Here is a 20,414-nt window from a genome sequence, read left to right on the forward strand (position 1 = left end):
TATTCTGCAGCTGGCATGTAGAATAATTAAGCAAAGTGATATTGTTATGCCTAAGGTCTTGCCTCATTTTGAAGACAGTTTTAAAATATGGATCTTTGAATTACAAATTAGAAACAGATTAGATTCCGTGAAATAATTTGTGTCTAGCATCCATCATCCAATGAGTTAGGCATTGGATTGCTTTTTAGAATGATCATTTTCAAGACCAAAGGAACAAATGAGAAGGCTTTTCTTACATTCCTAATTCAGTGTTTATTGGTTAAAATCGTTCCTCATCTGTTACCACTTTGGGTAATCTGTAGGGTGCTAAATGAGTGCTGGGGAATTGGAGCCTTTTGCTGAGTCCTCCAGAGTGTTGTCCTCCGTGGAGAGAAGCTGTATTTCCAAGTGGCCCACTTCACGACGGAAGTGATTCTGACAGCCCAGGGTCTTGGCAAAAGATTATCAAGCATCTGTGTTTCTGAGAGACAGCAATTTTTTCTGATGCTCCTGGCCCCAGGTTGTTTCACAACTTTTGGAAAGTAGCCAAGGGAAACAAGCTTTTGCCTGAAGAGGATCTTTCAGAGTCATCAGAAATTATGTTTTGGACACATAAACACAAAATACTCCCAACATAAGGAAAAAATTAGCAGATGTCACTTTTAGGACAGACGATCTTCCTTGTTCACACAGAGACAATGCCCATCGCAATAAATGAAGTTTATGCATACAGAAGTATACGTGAATAGTTAAGTAAGTAATCACTGTGGTTTGGAGAGGTCAGTATCTTTAAAAACAGGACTGTAGATGGATTGGGATTAAGCTTTGCCTTATCAGGCCCAATGTCATGGAAAGCAGAAGCTTTCTTTTATTACAAGGAGGAATGATTGAATGTGTCAAGGAGAGTAGTATAGTGCCGTTAGGATGGAACCACCTGGTGGTATGCGATGGAGCACACTGTTCCCATGAGTGTGAGCACTGCGCTGGGATCAGCTTTCCATATGTGATATTAATTAGACTATTTTTTATTTTGTGTCCTTGAAGTCAGTGCTATGGGAAAACAACATGCATTTTGTGGAATTGTAATGAACCTGCCAGTCTATGTACTGTGTTCTCCTAGCACAGTGACCGTTCCATAATCTCCACCCCTTGCTTGCTACCTGGAGCTGGGCTCTAGGCAGAGAGCAGCCACGTCCCAGCCACAAGATATTTTGTGCTACTCATCATGATGAACTGCATGAGGATGCTAACCTCAGGGAAAAGTACTACTGCTCCCAGCTGAAACTTGGACCAACCCTTCATACCTACTTTTAAGGACTGCCTTTGGTAGAGGATCTGCTCTGTCCCAGGCGTGTGCTGCACGAGTCCATCGTCATCTCTCAGATGTGTCTCCAGCTTCTTTTTTTGCTTTTTTTTGAGACGGAGTTTTACTCTTGTCACCCAAGTTGGAGTGCAATGGCGTGATCTCGGCCCACTGCAACCTGCAACCTCTGCCTTCCAGGTTCAAGCAATTCTCCTGTCTCAGCCTCCTGAGTAGCTGGGATTACAGGCGCCCACCACCATGCCTGTTTGTATTTTTAGTAGAGATGAGATTTCACCATGTTGGCCAGGCTGGTCTCAAACAACTTACCTCAGGCGATCTGCCCGCCTCGGGCTCCCAAAGTGCTGGGGTTACAGGCCTGAGCCACCGTGCATGGCCTCAAGCCTCTTTTGATTGTTAAAGAGCTTACTTATCTACAGTATTCTGTTAGACCTGGCCTGATTTCTGTAAGGCAGCATAGGTGTTCTGTGGCACAGGTTTGCTTTCATGACTTCTGTATGCTCAAAGCATTTCTCTCCCGACTATCCCAGTGGATCACATGTGTGAGCTGAGTAACAATCATACAAACCAGGAAACATGACAAATAGCTGATAATCCTGTTCCCCTATGTGCCCATCCACCACCCCTGCCACCTCTCCCTGGGCCTCCAGTTGCTCCCTGCCCATAATGTACTGGCTGTTAACTAGTTTGAATAGCAATCCTTGGAAGACCACATCTATTCTCTGAAAATGCTTTGAACATACCAATTATTTCTAATTGTAGACTGTCTATTTAAGGAATAGAGGATTTTGAATTAGCATGAGGTACCAGGTTGACTAATTTCTCCGTCTTTTTCAGCTGACTGAGTTGAATACCTTCTTCTTGAAGCATATCTTTGTGTTCCAAGCCAGTCATCCATTAAGTTGGGGTAGAATTCTCTTTATTGGTGGCATCACGGCTCCCACAGTGAGGTAATTCTGCACAAGCCTGACTGTCATATGAGAACATTAACTTGCTTTAGATTGTCCTGTTTAGCATAAGGAAAGTCACATAAACTAGCAGATTTTCCATGAAAATACCATCGTAAAGAATTGTACATCCAGAATATGACGAAAATGTTTTGTTCTCAGATGTCAGTAACATTAACCAGACGTTTAAAAAGAGAAGCACTTGATCAACACCACACCAATAGTACTATTCATTATTATCAGATTCCTTTACAGTCTTGGACTGCCGATCTTTTTTTCTCCTATAACATCATATTAGAAAAAAATAACAGCATAGTGATGCTGAGTTTTTTAAAAATGAGATTACTGGAAAAATGCAAACGTTTTTATGGTAGAACTGAAGTCATAAATGACATTATTTTTTGAATGAGACTTTTAGCTTTTTCAGACCCAATTAATTTAATTTCCTTTTAAAAAGGCCCTTCCTGTAGTCCTCCAGGACAACTGAGATAAGCTTGGGTGTTCCCGCCATTATTCCCCTGGATTAATGTGGGGCCCTAGAGGTGAGGCTTATTCAGACACCATCCCTCAAGTAGACTGGGCCCAGTGCAGTTCAAAGCAAGCATTTTCATTTGTTTCATTTTTCCTATTTAGAAATGGCATTTGAGTTTTATAACTAATATGGAATACTGGCATTAATGAGTAGCAACACCAAAGATCTGCCAAAGGTACAAATATAATTTAAGCAGTTAAAAGAGTTAGCTTTTCAGAAGCTGTAAGATTGTTTATTTCATTATTTTTAATGTGCTTGCAAACCCCATAAGCAGCGGGCCTCACTTGCCAAGGACAGTAGATCTATACCTTGGTCAAACAGACCTTCCAGCCAGCACCTCTTCTTGTCATCATTCATTATTACCAAAAAAAAAAAAAAAAAAAACCTCCAGATCCTGGATTCAACAAATCAAGTAAGACATGTCCAAGTCCTGAGGAGTTAAGCCTAACATTCCCATCTGTTCTTTTTGTTATGACCAAAATGGAAAAGAAGAGTAAGCCAGCAGCCCTTTGAAACTTCGTAGATTAGTGGTCTATTGCAGTCATTATCTCATAAATCTTGTTTTTTCTTAATGGTTTAGAGTCCCCATTTAAAATGTAATTTAATTTGAGACTTTATAATTTTTTTCAGGAAAGATTCACCGCAGCTCTTTCACAAAATTAAGAGCAATCAATAAAGTCAGTAAGAATGGAAAGAATTTTCTTCTTAGAACAAAATAGCAAATCGTATATGATTTATCATGAAATTTCAGTACTAAACATTCCAAAATAAAAACTAGACACTAAAAATCCAACGTTTTGAACTTTTGAGAGATCCTCAAAATTTTACAATGCCCTATGGATTTCTCCACAACTCTCTTTGTTTAAAAAATCAGACGCTTCCTGTGCCCTTACACTGTTTGAGGCAGTTCCCATGTAAGGAGTTTCTTTGACAAGTTACTCGGAAAGATGGATGTGCTGCTAATGGATTTTAACACAGCCACCCCATTTAGCAAATGTTAGGTCCCGAGAGGAGAGAGAGTTTAGAGGCTTCAGTGTAAATCCTAACATCTCCAGCTTCTTCCTTTTTTATTAGACTTTCACACGAATCTGCTTTGAGAAGATATTTGAGTGAACATGCTTTTAATCTGATACTGTAAAGTACAATATAAGGAAATGGGTCCAGTTAGAGTGTAAAGTAGCTAAAATGATCAAGACATGTTAGGTCATGACAATATGAAGTTAGAGGAAAAGCTACATTCTTTATAATTAGAATTCTTCACTCTGGTCTTTGGGGTGAGACAACAGTAGTTTATGCATGAGCTTCAGGTATTCGTGAATCCTCTGAACTTTAATGCAAAGTGTTATGCCTTTCTTTCATCAAATCCTCAAAGAGTCAGTGACCCCAAAAAGATGATGAGTTCCTGGTTCAGGTGCTACTGCTGAAGGGGTAGATTGAGTTTCAGGGGTACTTATAAGACTCCAAGCCATGCTGTCCCACCAGAGGCCACTCACCACGTGTGGCTATTGAGCACTAGGGATGTGGTCACTCCACAATGAAATGTGCCGTGCATGGAAACTGCACACCAGACTTTGAAGAGTCAGGGCCAAAACAGAATATAAAATACCTCATTATAATGTTTTAATATATTTGTTTAAATATTAGTTTAACATATTAATAAAATGGATTTTATATGTTCCTTTTTACTTTTTTAACATGTCTACTGGAGAATTTAAAATTGCATTTATGGCTTGCATTGTATTTCTACCGGATGGTGCTGTTCTGAGCCTTTCAACACCATGTCATTGCCTGTTTTTTTTCTGAACTTGTCAGTAACATTCCAAGTCATTGGCATTCAGTGGCAGTGAGATATAGCTGGGGTCCCATTCCAGTTTCTGAAAGCCAAAAATCTGTATATTTTTTGCCTGGTTACAATCAGCAAACTTTGTCCTGGAGAGAACCAGAGGAGACAACCAATGGACAGTGCTGCTCACTCTCTGGAGTCACCTCCACGGAGCTACACATGGAAACACCCACCTGGGGTTCCTTTGCAGTGCTGTGGAAGTCTTACCACTGAATCCAGACTGCCTTTGCCAATAATCTGGCTCTTTTTAGTGGTTTTTGTTTTTTTTTTAAGGCTAGTCAAGTGAAGCAGTGGGAGTGGAAAAAGAACAAAGAAATCTGTAAATGGTTGTGATCAGTTAGTTGTAAACACCCCGGCACTCAGACCAGACAAGAATCTGGCTCTTTAAATGATGCTCCCCTCCCTCCAGCCTAACAAACGCTGAATCTCTTACAGGAATGTTTTAACAGGCACTGGCTTTCTCTTCTCTTGAACAGAACTAGACCAGGCAGCCTGACATGGGACAAGGAGGGACGTTTTTTACTTTGTCAAAGTGATTTAATTATGTGCTGACTCGCTGGTCTTCCAGCAGCTCTCAATGAATTCCAACTTTGTTCTTTCAGACAGTACTACGCTTACCTCACCGACACACAGTGCAAGCGCGTAGGAACACAGTGCTGGGTGTTTGGGTGAGTAATCTGTTATTGTGGAGATTTAAAAACCACTTAAGCCCTAAATTTCTTTGGGTATTTCTTGACCCTGTGTTAAGAGCCTTTCAGTATAATTTTTCTATGAAGGCAGGTGGACAAGATTTTATATATCTATATCTATATACATATAGATATATCTTTTCATCTTTAATATTCCCTTTTCTGATTTAAGTTAAGAATAGTTACTTGGCAAATTATAAAACAAGAGTATAGAAATGGCTCTCTTATTTTGGCCGGGTGCAGTGGCTCACGCCTGTAATCCTATCACTTTGGGAGCCTGAGGTGGGCGGATCACTTGAGCCCAGGAATTCGAAACTAACCTGGTCAACATGGCGAAACCCTGTCTCTACTAAAAGCACAAAAATTAGCTGGTTGAGGCTGAGGCAGGAGAATCACTTGAACCCGGGAGGCTGAGGTTTCAGTGAGCCAAGGTCACGCCACTGCACTGCACTCCAGCCTGGGCGATAGAGTGAGACTCCATGTTAAAAAACAAACAGATAAAAAGAAATGGATCTCTCTCTTTATTTTTTTTGAGATGGAGTCTCACTCTGTCCCAGGCTGGAGTGCAGTGGCATGATCTCGGCTCACTGCAACCTCTGCCTTCTGGGCTCAAGTGATTCTCCTGTCTCAGCCTCCCGAGTAGCTGGGATTACAGGTGCGCACCACCACACCCTACTAATTTTTGTATTTTCAGTAGAGATGGGGTTTCACCATGTTGGTCAGGCTGGTTTCTAACTCTGACCTCATGATCTGACCCCCTTGGTCTCCCAAAGTGCTGGGATTACAGGCATGAGCCACCGCACCCGGCCTTGGCTCTCTCTTTTTTTTTTTAAACAAATTAGGAAATCAGATGGTATTTCCCACAAACAACTCTGAGACTTTGTTTTATGAAATACATTAGAGAGAAAATGGATTGGTTGCATTCCTTCTGGATGTATCTTGAGTTTGGAATGCCATCCTGTCATGGGCTGACCCACACCCCATATTATTGTCACATCAAAAGGGCCCCTTGGAACAGCTGCTTGCTATATACTGAAGTATAATTTTATTGTTGCAAAGAGAACTAACATACAGCAGCATGGTCACAATGGTCTTGTTATAGATTCAAATGTTATATCTTTTTTTTTTTTCTTTTTGAGACGGAGTGCTCTGTCACCAGGCTGGAGTACAGTGGCGTGATCTCGGCTCACTGCAACCTCCGCCTCCCGGGTTCAAGCGATTCTCCTGCCTCAGCCCCCCAAGTAGTTGGGACTACAGGCGCGTGCCACCACACCCAGCTAATTTTTGTATTTTTAGTAGAGATGGGGTTTCACCATGTTGGCCAGGATGGTCTCGATTTCTTGAACCTCATGATCCACCCACCTTCTGCCTCCCAAAGTGCTGGGATTACAGGAGAGCCACTGTGCCCGGCCTCAAATGTTATATTTTAATTTATTATTTAACTGATGAGAAAGAGACCTTACATTATCTAGTTTAACCTCTTCCTGTTAAATGTGAGACCCTCTTGAATATCTCAAGTAAGTTGTTTTTCTACTTAACATCAGCAACAATTTACCATCCCATTTAGTGACTGAAGTTCCAGAGACATCCAGCAAATCTATACATGATGTTCAATCCCCAAGGTGGCTTAGCTTCAAGACCTAATCGAGGTTCTAAATGGAGTGTGAGAGTGTAAAGAAAAATTGAGGAAAACCCATTATAAAGAAGAAATTACTTTTTACAGATTTTTAAACAGGACATTCTTCCAATTAAAAAGTAATACATGCACAATGATAAAAATTCAGAAAAGGATCTAGAAGGAACTAAAGATCACCCAAAGAAGTCAACCATTTAGAGATAATTGTTGTTAATATTTTAATGTCATTCCTTTCCATTTTTCTGTGTATGTGTGTGTGTGTTTCCAGCTGTCATCTAGATTCTGAAGGGTGACATAGTTTTAAAGGCTAAAAATGTTGATACTCAGGTTAGATTTAGGCAGGTTCCTCCCGACCCTTAGAAGACTAAGGGCCATTGTCATTTGTTTCTCATAGGTTCTATGGTGTAAGCTGATTTTCTTACCCAAAGTGGTTTGTCGTAAAAGGTGATAAGATGGATTTGGTTTCGTTTGTTCATGATACAGCAGGAGGGAGAATTCACACATCTCCCAGATTTCTGACAGAGCAGAGATGGCCCTCCTGCTTCATGTGTGAGGGCCCTGTGTACTGGAAGAAGGGATGTGGGCCCCTCCTTCTAAAGGACTGTCCAAGGAGGAAATGGTCTTTCCTTTTCCTGCATTTGAGCTCTTCTCTCCCACTCACACATTCTTTCCACGTGCATTTTGCTTTCATATTTAAAAGTCCTTAGCAAGGTCCTATTATTCTGCTGTGGAGTGGAAAGTGGGTCAGAGAGAGAGGTCGCATCATGACAAAGTTTCTTTCTAATTGGACAGCCATGAAACACCATCCCCACGGTGGGAGAAACGGCAAAGGTAAACTCCACTATGGCGGCTCACGCCTGTAATCTCAGCAATCCAGGAGGCTGAGGTGGGAGGATCGCTTGAGGCCAGGAGTTTGAGACTAGCCTGGGTAACATAGCGAGACGTTGTCTCCACAAAAAGTTTTTTAAGTTAGCCAGGCATGATGGCACACACCTGTAGTCTGCTACTGTGGAGGCTGAGGCAGGAGGATCACTTGAACCCAGGATGTCAAGGAGGTCAAGCCTGCATTGAGCTATGATTGTGCCTCTGCACTCCCACCCGGATGACAGAGCAAGACCCTGTCTCTCTTTTTTTCTTTTTTTAAATAAAGGAAAAAAGTAAACAATGCCAAAGAGTGGTAAACACTGCCCCAGAAAGTTGTGCCTTGTTTGAAAGTGATTAAAATATAGTGAAATGCAAAGGAGAGATCACGGGCTTAGTGTGCTTTACTGAAAATTGAGAACTCCCAGAACAGTGTGATACAGAGATTGAAGACTCTTGTGAGAACCAGTGAGCTATGCTGAAAAATAATAAAGCCCTCCTCATAAATCACACCCAGTGGATCCTCCTGTGTGCGTGAACAGCTGTGAGAGCTGCGCCCTGCACAGTCCACTGCCAGCCAGGGAAGGTGAAACAGGAGCCACAGCCTCCTGCTCTCCTGACCCTGGAGGCCACCCACTTCCTTCCTCTGCCCCAGCTCTACCTCCCCGCCATTTTGTCATTATTTCCTCTCCTATCAAAACAGAAAACACTGAAGTGTGTGGTTTCCTTTAATCACTAGTAGCTGCTTTATAGCTTTCTTTTCACTAATTTTGGAATGATCTCAGACTTTGGTAAGGTGGAGAAATGAGAGGGAGCAGTGCCCTAAATAGTGACTTTCTGAATGTTGCCTTTTGGGAGGTAGAAAGGGGAAGGCAAAGGTCAAATAGGATCACCCGCCTGGGGTTCTTTCCCAGCACTCCACCCTTTTTCTCCTGAAGAGGGTACTTTCTCTTCTATAAAGATGGTATCCTCAAAATGTTTTTATGAATTACTTGCTATTGTAGCTAAATACATGTCATCCCTAACGGTTGTGCCTTAGACTGAGCTTTTAAACCTTTTATACGAAAGGTGTTGCACTCAGCAGAGAGAGGGCGCCATCCAGCAAGGGAATGGGATCCCTAACAGAGAGAAAGCAGCCGTGTGGAAAGGTCGGCTGTTTCTCTATTTAGATGTCACATGATGTTCCTTCAGCTCGGTGGGAGTTTTGGGGCCAGACTGATGTGAACAAATTCTCCAGGTGTGGGGTTTATGTCATCTTTGTCTTTTCCCCATTCCACCCTGATTAGAATTGAGCTTCTCTGCCTCAAAAAGAGAGTATTGGCCCAGTTTAAATAGAAGCAGTGTTTTATCGCCTGGTCCTGGGAGGAAGGTTACCAAGCGTTGGCTGAACAGCAGTGCACAGTTGCTTTTCCTCTTCCTGGGAGTGCATGGGGTGGGCCCTCGTGGGAGAGTGAGCCTACCCTGCCTGAGGGCCCAGGGCTGCATCCTGCCTCCCAGAGGCAGCCAGAGCTGCTCCTCACCCGACCAGTTTCCTCGCTGCCTGTGATCCCACCTCTGCTAATGTGTCCATCACAATAAGTTCCCACCTCTGCTGCTCTCCAAGGTCAGCTCCAAACCAGCCAGTCCTTTCCTCATCCTCTTCTTGGATCTTCTGCACAGTATTTGCCTTCTTGAAACTGTCCTCTTTCCTCTGCAATATCTGTCCTGTATTTCCTCTCACTTTTCTGTTTTCAGTTCCCTTTGCTGGCTTCCCATTCTACCCCTCTCTCCTCCTTACAATTTCTCATAATTGTGCTTTTGTTCTATTGTTCTTCCAGGCCCATAGTTCAGGCTTTCTTTCTTTTTAAATTTTATTTCTTTTGAGACAGGGTCTTGCTGTGTTGCCCAGGCTGGAGTTGAGTGGCAGTGATCACAGCTCACTGCAGCCTTGACCTCCCAGACTCAAGCAATCCTCCCACGTCAGCCTCCTAAGTAGCTGGGACTATAGGCACACACCACAATGTCCAGCTAATTATATTTTAGTTTTTGTAGAGACAGGGTTTCACCATGTTGCCCAGGCTGGTCTTGAACTCCTGGACTCAAGCAGTCCTCCCACCTTGACCTCTCAAAGTGATGGGATTACAGGCATTGGCCACGGCACGCAGCCTAGACTGTCTGTCTTAAGGGTAGATGCAACTATGAGCATGAGCTTCCTTCTAGGGAGAGGGTGCAAACACAGGGGAACAGATGTTGGGAGGGGGGTCCCTTCCCAGCACAGGGGAGTCACCGCCGTCCTGCTGGTATAGCTTTATAGCCAGTTCCCCTTCTCCTCGTGACTGTGTCTGTTCATCCTCCCTTTATCTTGCCACACCCCACCCCCTGCACTCAAATGCACCTCCACTGACATCTCAGAAGCTCTGACAGTAGTTACATTTGAGATGGAGTCTCACTCTGTCGCCCAGGCTGGAGTGCAGTGGTGCCATCTCGGCTCACTGCAAGCTCCGCCTCCCGGGTTCATGCCGTTCTCCTGCCTCAGCGTCCTGAGTAGCTGGGACTACAGGTGCCCGTCACCTCGCCTGGCTAATTTTTTGTATTTGTAGTAGAGACGGGGTTTCACCATGTTAGCCAGGATGGTCTCGATCTCCTGACCTCGTGATCCGCCCACCTCAGCCTCCCAAAGTGCTGGGATTACAGGCGTGAGCCACCACGCCTGGCCTACAAAGCTTTTTTTTAGCAGCCGATCCCCTTTCTTCAAATGGCATCTTGCCCCAAATCCTACTAAGTATCTAAACGACTAAGCAGAACAGTTCTGGGTTTGCCACCCAAGACCCGCTTCTCCCCTTCCCTCCTTGTGCCGGGGATTCTTTGGAAGTTAGAAAGTTGACAGGAGCACAGTAGGAATTGTATCTATTGTTTATGCCACACTTAGCTCTTGCTTCCTCCAAAAAGGTGTCTTTGCCCACCTTAATCAGAGCTAGAAGCTCACTCCTGAACTTGGAGGACCTTTCCTGGCATCCTGTGTGATTGTGTGGTCATTGAGTTAACATGGATACACATCTCATTTCCACTATTGGAGGCTGGGCCCTGGCTGCCAGGAGAGGGGGTCTCCCACACTCTGAGCCATCCAGGGATTGCTTGTGCAGCCATGGAGCAGTGCGTGTGGGATGCAGCAGCCAGGTACCCGGCCTCCATATCCATGGCATTGCTGTGGCATCCTCAGAATCCACATGCAGGCTTGTTGGCAAGCCAAAATCTCTTCTTCTGCTTCTCAAGTTTGGCTCATACACCCAGCTCACACACACGAGCCTAGAGCTTTCGTGCCCCAGATTCCTACAACAACCCTGCCACCATGCCTGTTCCACTCAACTCACCGAAGAGCTCCTGACTCTGGGCTCTACATTAACATCATCTTTTTTCCCACATTGTGGAACTGGCTCCACAAGTCGGGGGTGCTGGGAGTATGTGCGCCAGTAACCAGCCCTAGGTCAGGAATCTCTAGTGCCTGCTCCCAGCAGAAGCACCTCAGGCTGCCCAAATGTTTATTTGCCTTTTAACCCTGCTAAACCAAGATACAGGATGGTGGATGGCATCAAAGGGAGTGGAGGCCCTGACTGAATTCCATGAAGCCACAATTTGTCCACCTAGCTTAGCCTGGGAAAGATCAGAGAGATTTAAATTGAACTGAGTAAAGGGACCTATTGCTGAGCTGTGCGGAGGAAACCCTAGCACCCCTGGGGGTGAGGAGGTAGGAGGAGGTATGTGTTCTCACACTGGCAGGCTTAATACAGGCTCCCACTGTGCTGAAGTCTCCAGCCTCAGCCCTAAACTAGCCACTCTTTGAGTCTTGGTAGAAAAGTAATGTCAGCCTTCTGGAAGGGTGCTGTTGATTAGGACTCCCTCTAGTGGGCCAGAGGTAATGGTGGGAGCAATGGCTGGTGGTTAAAGGAGCCCATGTGATCGTTGGGTTCCCACCGCTTCTCACCATCTCCACAGCCCTGACCCGGGTCCCCATGTCTGGATGAGTACAGTAGCCTCCCTGCTTCTGCTCTTGTCTTCTCACACAGTTCTGTTCAGCCAGCAGAAGGTTCTTGAATGTTCATCACCACGCTGTTCACAATAGCAAAGACATGGAATCCACCTAGGTGCCCATCAGTGGTGGACTGGATAAAGCAAATGTGGTACATAGACACCATGGAATAATACACAGCCATAAAAAAGAATGGGATCACGTCCTTTGTAGCAACATGGGTGCAGCTGGAGGCCATAATCCTAAGCAGGAAAAGAAAACCAAAAACCGCATATGCTCACTTAAAAGTGGGAGCTAAACATTGAGTACACATGGACATAAACATCAGAGTAATAGACACTGCTGACTACTAGGGAGGGAGGAAGTGGGGCATGGGTGGGAAAACTACTTGCTGGGTGCTGCGCTCACTACCTGGGTCCAATATACTCATGTAGCATTCCTACACATGTACCCCCTGTATGTAAAATAAAAGCTGAAAAAATTTTTAAAAAAATATTAAGCAAACTGGCCAGGCGAAGTGGCTCACTCCTGTAATCCCAAGCACTTTGGGAGGCCAAGGTGGGCGGATCACGAGGTCAGGAGGTCGAGACCATCCTGGGCAACATGGTGAAACTCCATCTCTACTAAAAATACAAAAAATTAGCCAGGTGTGGTGGCACACGCCTGTAGTCCCAGCTACTCAGTAGGCTGAGGCAGGGGAATCACTTGAACCCAGGAGGTAGAGGTTGCAGTGAGCTGAGATTGCACCACTGCACTCTAGCCTGGGTGACAGAGTGAGACTCCGTCTAAATATATATATGTGTGTGTATATATATATATGTGTGTGTATATATATATGTGTATATATATGTGTGTGTATATATATGTGTGTGTATATATATATATAGAGAGAGAGAGAGAGAGAGACAGAGAGAGAGAAGACTGTATTAAACCCTCTGCTCTAGACCCTCTAGGATCCCCTCAGACTAAAAGCCAAGCCTGCGGGTGGCCTTCCAGGTCCATGTTACCCTGACCTCAACTCAGCCCTTTCCCCTGATTCCTGGCCCTTCCTTGTGCCTTTCCCATGCCCAGGCCTCAGTCTGGGACTCTCCACACTTATATAATCCCATAGCTGGCCCCCTCACCTCCTCCTAGCCACCTTCTCATGAGATGTGCCCACACACACGGACAATGGCTTAGCTAAGACTCCTCAGCACATTGGAACAAATCATATCCTTAAGTTGCTAATTCAAAAGCACTGGTCTTCAGAAAAACTTCAGGTTGACCAGGTGCAGTGGCTCATACCTGTAATCCTAGCACTTTGGGAAGCTGAGGTGGGTGGATCACTTGAGCTCAGGAGTTCGAGACCAATCAGGGTAACACAGCAAAACCCCGTCTCTACAAAAAATACAAAAATTAGCTGGGCGTAGTGCCGTGAGCCTGTAGTCCCGGCTACTTGGGAGGCTGAGGTAGAAGAATTGCTTGAGCCTGGGAAGTGGAGGTTGCCATGAGCCAAGATTGTGCCACTGCATTCCAGCCTGGGCAATGGAGTCAGGGCCGGTCTCAAAAAATTAAAACAAAAAAACAGAAAAAACTTTAGGTCATTATGAAGCCAGTGATTGGGTTCTGGCCAGTATTTTCTTAAAATGAAACAGAATAGAAAAATATCAGAATAAAGATGCAAATTGTCTTATGAAGCTTTTGTTTCAGTGAGTGTGTGTGTGTGTGTGTGTGTGTGTGTGTGTACACGCATGCGTATACTGGATCACAGTGAAAATTTGTGTTTCTTGCTATGGTTCTTAATGGGTCTTAGATCACAAAAGTTTGAGAAACACAGCTTTAGTCGGCCAATCAGCATGCTTTTAAAAGGGCCCTCAGGCTGGCTCATGCCTGTAATCCCAGCACTTTGGGAGGCTGAGGTGGGTGGATCATTTGAGATGAGGAGTTGGTGACCAGCCTGGCCAACATGGTGAAACCCCGCCTCTACTAAAAATACAAAAATTAGCTGGGTGTGGTGGCAGGCGCCTGTAGTCCCAGCTACTCGGGAGGTTGAGGCAGTAGAATTGCTTGAACCGGGAGGCAGAGGTTGCAGTGAGCTGCGATTGCACCACTGCACTCCAGCCTGGGTGACAGAGCTAGACTCTATTTAAAAAAAAAAAAAAAAAAAAAGAGATAGAGGGCCTCAAGTCTAGTTGAATATTCAGAAATCTTTCATAATAAACTCAGGGTGTTCTGTCTGGCTTATGGGTAGATAATCACACTTATGTCCTGGGCTCAACACTCCCATCATAGGAGTTATTCACGAAGTCCGAGCCAAAGATGAAATCATCCTTTTTATGTCTCCTCACTGCACAGGCTGGAATACCAAACATGTAACTGCCACCTAGCGTCTTAATCACAGTCTAGACTTTAGAAGTACAGTGAGAAAACCTTCTGGGTTCCTCCACTGAAATGATACTTTCTCACATGTGACATGCTTTGTGGAGCAGCGCTTTAAAGATTGAAGCCAACCACTCTTAAACCTTGTTTGGTTCGGGCTAGGGGAAAAGACAGCCCCAGACTCTCTAAAGACAAATTGAGGAGAATTTCTGTTGATTTTTCTGCTTTGCTGAAGTGGTTCTAACTCCAGGCATTCAGGCCTTCAGTTGTTTAGAGCCATCTACACTTTTGATGATGGCAGTGACCACTGTGTCTGCCAGTAAGCAGGGGTACCAAGGGCCTTCTTGGCCCCTTCTTGCCTTTTTTTTTTTTTTTTCTTTTTTGAGGCAGAGCCTCACTCTGTCGCCCAGGCTGGAGTGCAGTGGTGCCATCTTGGCTTACCACAACCTCCTCCACTTCTCAGGCTCAAGTGATTCTCCTGCCTCAGCCTCCTGAGCAGCTGGGACGACAGGTGTGTGCCACCACGCCTGGCTAATTTTTGTATTATTGGCAGAGATGGGGTTTTACCATCTTGGTCAGGCTGGTCTTGAACTCCTGAGTTCAAGTGATCCGCTCGCCTCAGCCTCCCAAAGTGCCGAGATTACAGACATGAGCCACCATGCCCTGCCCCTTCTTGCCTTTTTAGAAAACATCTGTGTGAGTACACCATTCCTGGAGTGTACAGATCTCATCTTGAGCAAGGAATGCATAAAATGGACTTGTCTAAAATCAGTATTCATATGCTGCCTGGGATCTCATGGCCAACTATGTCAACCTCACCTCATCCATTCTTACCTCCAAGTCCTGAACCTTTAGAAAGGCCTGATTTTTATAGTCATAAATGAAGATACAGAACACAAGAGTGACTTTTTTTAATGTTTTAAAGGGGAAATAAGTGTGTGGCGTTTCTTAAAAAAAAACAAAAAATTTGTATTTAGCACAATCTTTTACAGATCAAGAGAAGGTAAAGGGTTTATATTGTCACCAAAAACGGGGGCTATTTCATCTGGAAATTCTTAGAAGGCTGGGAAGGAATGTGATTAATGCCTTCAAATTATTGAAAGACTCCCTTGGAAGGGTCAAACTCACCCTGTGTGGCAGCCACCTAGCCTCTTAATCACAGTCTAGACTTCAGAACTACAGTGAAAAAGCCTTCTAGGTTCCTCCACTGAAATGATGCTTTCTCACCTGCGACATGCTAGGGTAATGTTAGGACCCAGGGTAGGAGGTATAGGAGGCAGATACCAGCCTGTGACAAGGAAAAACTTCCTAACTGCTGAAGAGTTTGACCAGAAAAATAAGCCACCTTGCAAAGGTAGTAGTTTCCCTGTGCCGGAGAGGGTTCCAGCAGAGGCGGCGTGATCACCCACCCTTATGGCAGTGGAGGTACTGAGTTAGGTGATGCCAGTGCCCCTAGCTATTAAAATTTATGAGTCACGATTTCAGTCTGGGAAGAAGGAAGAGGTGAAAAATACTTTATTATTTCTGAAGTAAATGCAGTTGGCTTGAACAGTGTTATTTTGTGGGGTACCTGCTACCAGTGTTTGAGGCAGAAATCGCATGATGAGTTGAACTTTTTGATTCAATCATGCATATTTTGGATAAAGTGTATGCTCTGGTAAGATGGATTAATACTTAACCTCTGTTCTCTGTCTAATTAGGGTCATTGGTTTCCTGGAGGCCATTGTTTGCATAAAATTTGGACAAGATCTCTTCTCTAAGACCCAAATACTCTATGTTGTGCTTTGGCTTCTTTGCGTGGTAAGTCATTGCATTTTACCCAAAGGCATTAGCTAAACTCTCATAGTATCACTTTAAACGGAGGGGGGAAAAGAAACCCTCTTGTGTATCAAAGTTCCTTAGAAATTCATAAAAAGATGTTCTTGTAGTTGTCTGAGACTGGCCACCAGCCTAATTTCAAGAGTAAGACACAGCTACACAGTATCTGAAATAGGTCACCTCAGCAGATTCCAGTCAAATGCCCTCTACAGGTACACCCCACGTGCATTTCCTTGACTCACGAGAATTTGTCTGCACGTGCTATGCATTTAGGGACCGCCATGAAAGGACAAGAAAGATCACAGTGCACTTTGCTTTCTCATCATCATGCCGCATACATCTTAACATACATATCATTGCACATGGATTTATATATAAAAGGACATATGGTCATTCATAGGCAATAAAATATGTTTTGGAAGATAATTCGATCCTGCAATTTCTGCCCTCCAGGTCCACGTTATAACCCAAGCCTGGATATCACCTTCTGCTCTGAAGGGAAGAGCCTGTAGGGACACCGGCCTAAGCCTTGGTTCTTTTGCCCTGGGGCTCTTCCCTCACCTTTCAAATGAAGTAAGATAGTACCCACTTACACATTTTGTGACTGCCATTCTTCATTTAAATATTTGAAGTTATTATTTTGAAGAAAAGTTCTTATTTTATATTTAAGCTTAAGATTTTTCACTTAGTCTAGAAAATGTATTGGGCTTTTTAAATAATCATAGAAAATTTCAGACATGTGCAAATAGAGAGGATAGATGGCCCCTCATGAACCCATCATCGGTTATCAACTCAGGGCCAATTGTGTTTCCTCTTATGTTGTACTCACTGCCCCAACCCTAACTTATTTTGAAACAGATCCACCTTTAATATTTCAGGATGGATCACTAAAAGAAGCTCAGGATACTTTTTCGGTTTAATGCAACCACCCTACCATTATCATATCTAAAAAAGAATTAACAGTAATTCCTTAATATCATCAAATACCTAATCAGTGTTCAAATTACTAACCTTTTCTTAAAGCTTGTATTTGTTTAACAATATATTTGAATCCACATTCACCCATCGTGATTGGTTGGCATGCCTTTTAAGTCTCTGAATCCATAGGTTTTCCTCTATCGCTAACCCTCTTTCCCTCGTAATTTATCGGTTGAAGATAGCAGCCCTTTTGTCCTATAGATTTTCCCACAGTCTGGATTTTACTGATTTTATCGTATCTTGTAATTTAACATATTTCTTTGTCCTCTGTATTTTCTGTAAGTCGGTAATTGGACCTAGAGGCTTAATCACATTTGGGTCTAGTTTTTTCTTTTCTTTTCTCTTTTTTGGCAAGACTAACCTTTGTATTTTTAACGTGTCTTTTATCGCCTTTAACGGGATCTATTTTTAGGGTTACTTGTTAGAAATCCTAACTGTGCCAAGGCACAGTGAGCCCGTTCTGTCCTGTTTCATCTTGAACAATAAAAGGGAATAATGATCTCCTTTGTATTTAAACTACAGAATTAATGCCCAAGTATATTTTTCCATGTCAGTGAGACCAGATGTAAGGAATCGGTTAGGGAAATGTGTCAGACATGCCCAGAGATTTTCACTATGCTCTTCTCAGATATGTCTCTGGCCTGTGCACCTCAAGTCTGAATTGTAATAGGACCTGACTGCAGGGGGCAGAGGTGGGTGCCCTCTTCACCGGGTACCAGAGAACCACCCGCCCACAGGGAGGGTGAGACAGGCAGGACTCCCAGGACAAGACAGACAGCCCTCCTCACCACAGCAAATCACAGGCCTCCCAGCTGCCTCCCCACCACTGCCCCCTGGGCAGCAGTGGCCAGAAAGGTCTTCTCAGGCCACCTACCCAGGCAGCCCTCTCTGGTCCCTGTCTTAGTCCATTTTCTGTTGCTATAACAGAATACCATGGGCTTGGTAATTTACAGAGAAATTAAATCACAGTACTTTATTTGGCTCACGGTTCTGACAGCTGGGAAGTCCAAGAGCGTGGTACCAGTATCTGGCAAGGGTCACCCCATGATGGAAGGGCAGAAGGGGGAAGTGAGCATGTAAGACAGCAGGAGGTGGGCCGGACTTACCCTTCTTATCAGGAACCCACTCCCATGATCACTAACACGCTCCTGTGGTAACAATCCCACTCCTGCAATAATAGCATCAGTCCATTTATGGAGTGCACTCCTCATGACCTAATCATGTCTTAAAGGCCCCACCTCCCAATATCATTACATTGACAGCTAAGTTTCAACATGAGTTTTGGCAAGGACATTCAAGCCATAGCATTCCACCCCTGACCCCCGCTTCTCACATACAAAATACATTCATTTCATGCCAGTAGTCCCAAAAGTCTTCACTTGGCCCAGCATCAACTCCAAAGTTCAGAGTCTCATCTAAATCAGATATGAGTGACAGTCAAGGCACAATTCATCCTGAGGTGAATTAACCCCACTTGGACACCACTGCAGTTTCTGGCCTATACCTTCCAGAGTGGTAGCTCAAGCCACACCAAGGTCCACTTGAGCCACAGCCAAGAAGAACTATGCCAGCTGTGAGCCTGTGAAATCACACAGGTCATCTACTTCCACAATACAATAATGGGACAGGCATAGGATAGACATTGCAAATCTGAAAGGGAGAAATGGGCAAGAAAAAAGGGATAAGCAGTCCCAAGTAAGTACAGAACCCAACAGGGAAACATTACATCTTAAAGCTGGAGAATAATCTCCTTTGACTTCATGTTCTGTGTCCTGGCCTGGGGCAGGAGTTGGGCCCCCAGGCCTGGCAGCTCCACCCCTGTGGCTGTGCCGGGTTCAGCCAGTGCTTCAGTTCTTCCAGGCGGGAGTTGCACACTGGCAACCCTACAGTTCTGTGGTGTTGGGGATGACCCTGCTGCCACTGCTCCTCTCTGGTGGCTCCAACCCCACATTTCTCCTTGGCATTGCCCTAGTATTGGCTCTCTGCAGTGGCACTGCCCCTGTGGCAGGTTTTTGCCTAGCCTTCTAGGCAGTTCGCCGCATCCTTTGAAATCTAGATGGAGGAAGCCATGGCCTCCACAGCTCTTGCGTTTTGCATACCTGCAGAATTAACACCACATGGACACCACCATGGGTTATAGCTTATCCCTCCCAGAGTGGTAGCCCAAGCCACACCAAGGCCCACTTGAGCCACAGCTAAGGCAGCCAAGGAGCACTCTGCTAGAATGTGGGAGTAGAGTCCCTAGGTAGCCCTGGTCAGTGAGCCCGTGGAGGGCTCTCCAGGCCTGTAACCGAAAACCATTCTGCCCTCTTAGAGCTCTGGGTCTATGATGGGAGGGGCAGCCTTGAAGATCTCTGAAACGCTTTTGCTTTCAGGGGTCTTCCTCACATTTTCTTGATGAATAGCACCTGGTTTCTTTCTTTCCATGGTAATCTCTTTAACAGCCACGTGGCCCCACCCTTAGTGTTTGGAATATGCTTTTTCACTGTTTACATGGCCAGGCTTTGAATTTTCCAGATTATTCCATTCTGCTTCCCTCTTAATTATAAATTGTCTTTAAGTCATTTCCTTCCTCTGGAATCTCATTGTATGCAGTCAGAAGTAGCCACACAGTAGCGCGAATGCTTTGCTGCTTGGCTGTCTTCCACCAGATATCCTAGTTCATTGCCCTCAGGCTGCACACTCTAGAAAGCCTTCAGGCATGGACACAATTCAGCCAAGGTCTTTGCTACTGTGTGACAAGGATGCCCTTTACTCCACTTTCCAATCCTTGCTCCTCATTTCCATTTGAGACCTCATCAGGATGGCCTTGACTGTTCATATTGCTACCAGCATTCTGGTCGGGAACGCTTAAGTAATCTCTAAGAAGACTGAGGCTTTCCCTCTTTTCTTCTGAGCCCTCACCAGGATCACCCTTAATGCTCCCTTTACAGCAATACAGGCTTTTTCTAGCCTGCTCCTCCAAATTCTTTCAGCCTCTACCCATTAGCCAGTTCAAAAGCTGCTTCCATATTTTCAAGTATTTGTTATAGTAACCACCCCACTTTTTGGTACCGATTTTCTGTCTTAGTCCATTTTCTGTTGCTATAACAGAATACTGCAGACTGGGTAATTTCAAAAGAAAAGAAGTTTATTCTGCTCACAGTTTTGGAGGTTGGGAAGTCCAAAAGTATGGCAATGGCATCCAGTGAGGTCATCCCATGGTGGAAGGGCAGAAGGCAGAAACAAGTGCACCAGACAGAGAGGGAAGTGCCAAACTCATCCTTTTTATCAGGAACCCACTCCCAAGATAACAGCCTGAATCCATTCATGAGGGCTTTGCCCTCATGACCTATCACCTCTTAAAGGCCCCACCTCCTAATACTGTTAAGTTGGCAGTTAAGTTTCGAGGAGAGTTTTGGCAAGGACATTCAAACCATAGCAGTCACTCAGACTGTAGGGACCCC

At 44.5% G+C, this 20,414-nt stretch overlaps 1 protein-coding gene across 1 annotated transcript in view; it reads left to right on the forward strand.

Annotated features, from left to right (window-relative positions):
* The window catches only part of PTDSS1 (phosphatidylserine synthase 1), a 72,690-nt gene that overhangs the window by 42,528 nt on the left and 9,748 nt on the right, over positions 1–20,414 (forward strand). Inside the window, exons 8-10 of the mRNA XM_003821682.5 lie at positions 2,138–2,250; positions 5,225–5,290; positions 15,873–15,972. Coding sequence (XP_003821730.1) covers positions 2,138–2,250; positions 5,225–5,290; positions 15,873–15,972 — 279 coding nt within the window. The remainder of the gene's footprint in view (positions 1–2,137; positions 2,251–5,224; positions 5,291–15,872; positions 15,973–20,414) is intronic.

Source organism: Pan paniscus, chromosome 7 (genome assembly GCF_029289425.2).
Source record: "Pan paniscus chromosome 7, NHGRI_mPanPan1-v2.0_pri, whole genome shotgun sequence".
Classification (NCBI taxonomy): Eukaryota; Metazoa; Chordata; class Mammalia; order Primates; family Hominidae; genus Pan; species Pan paniscus.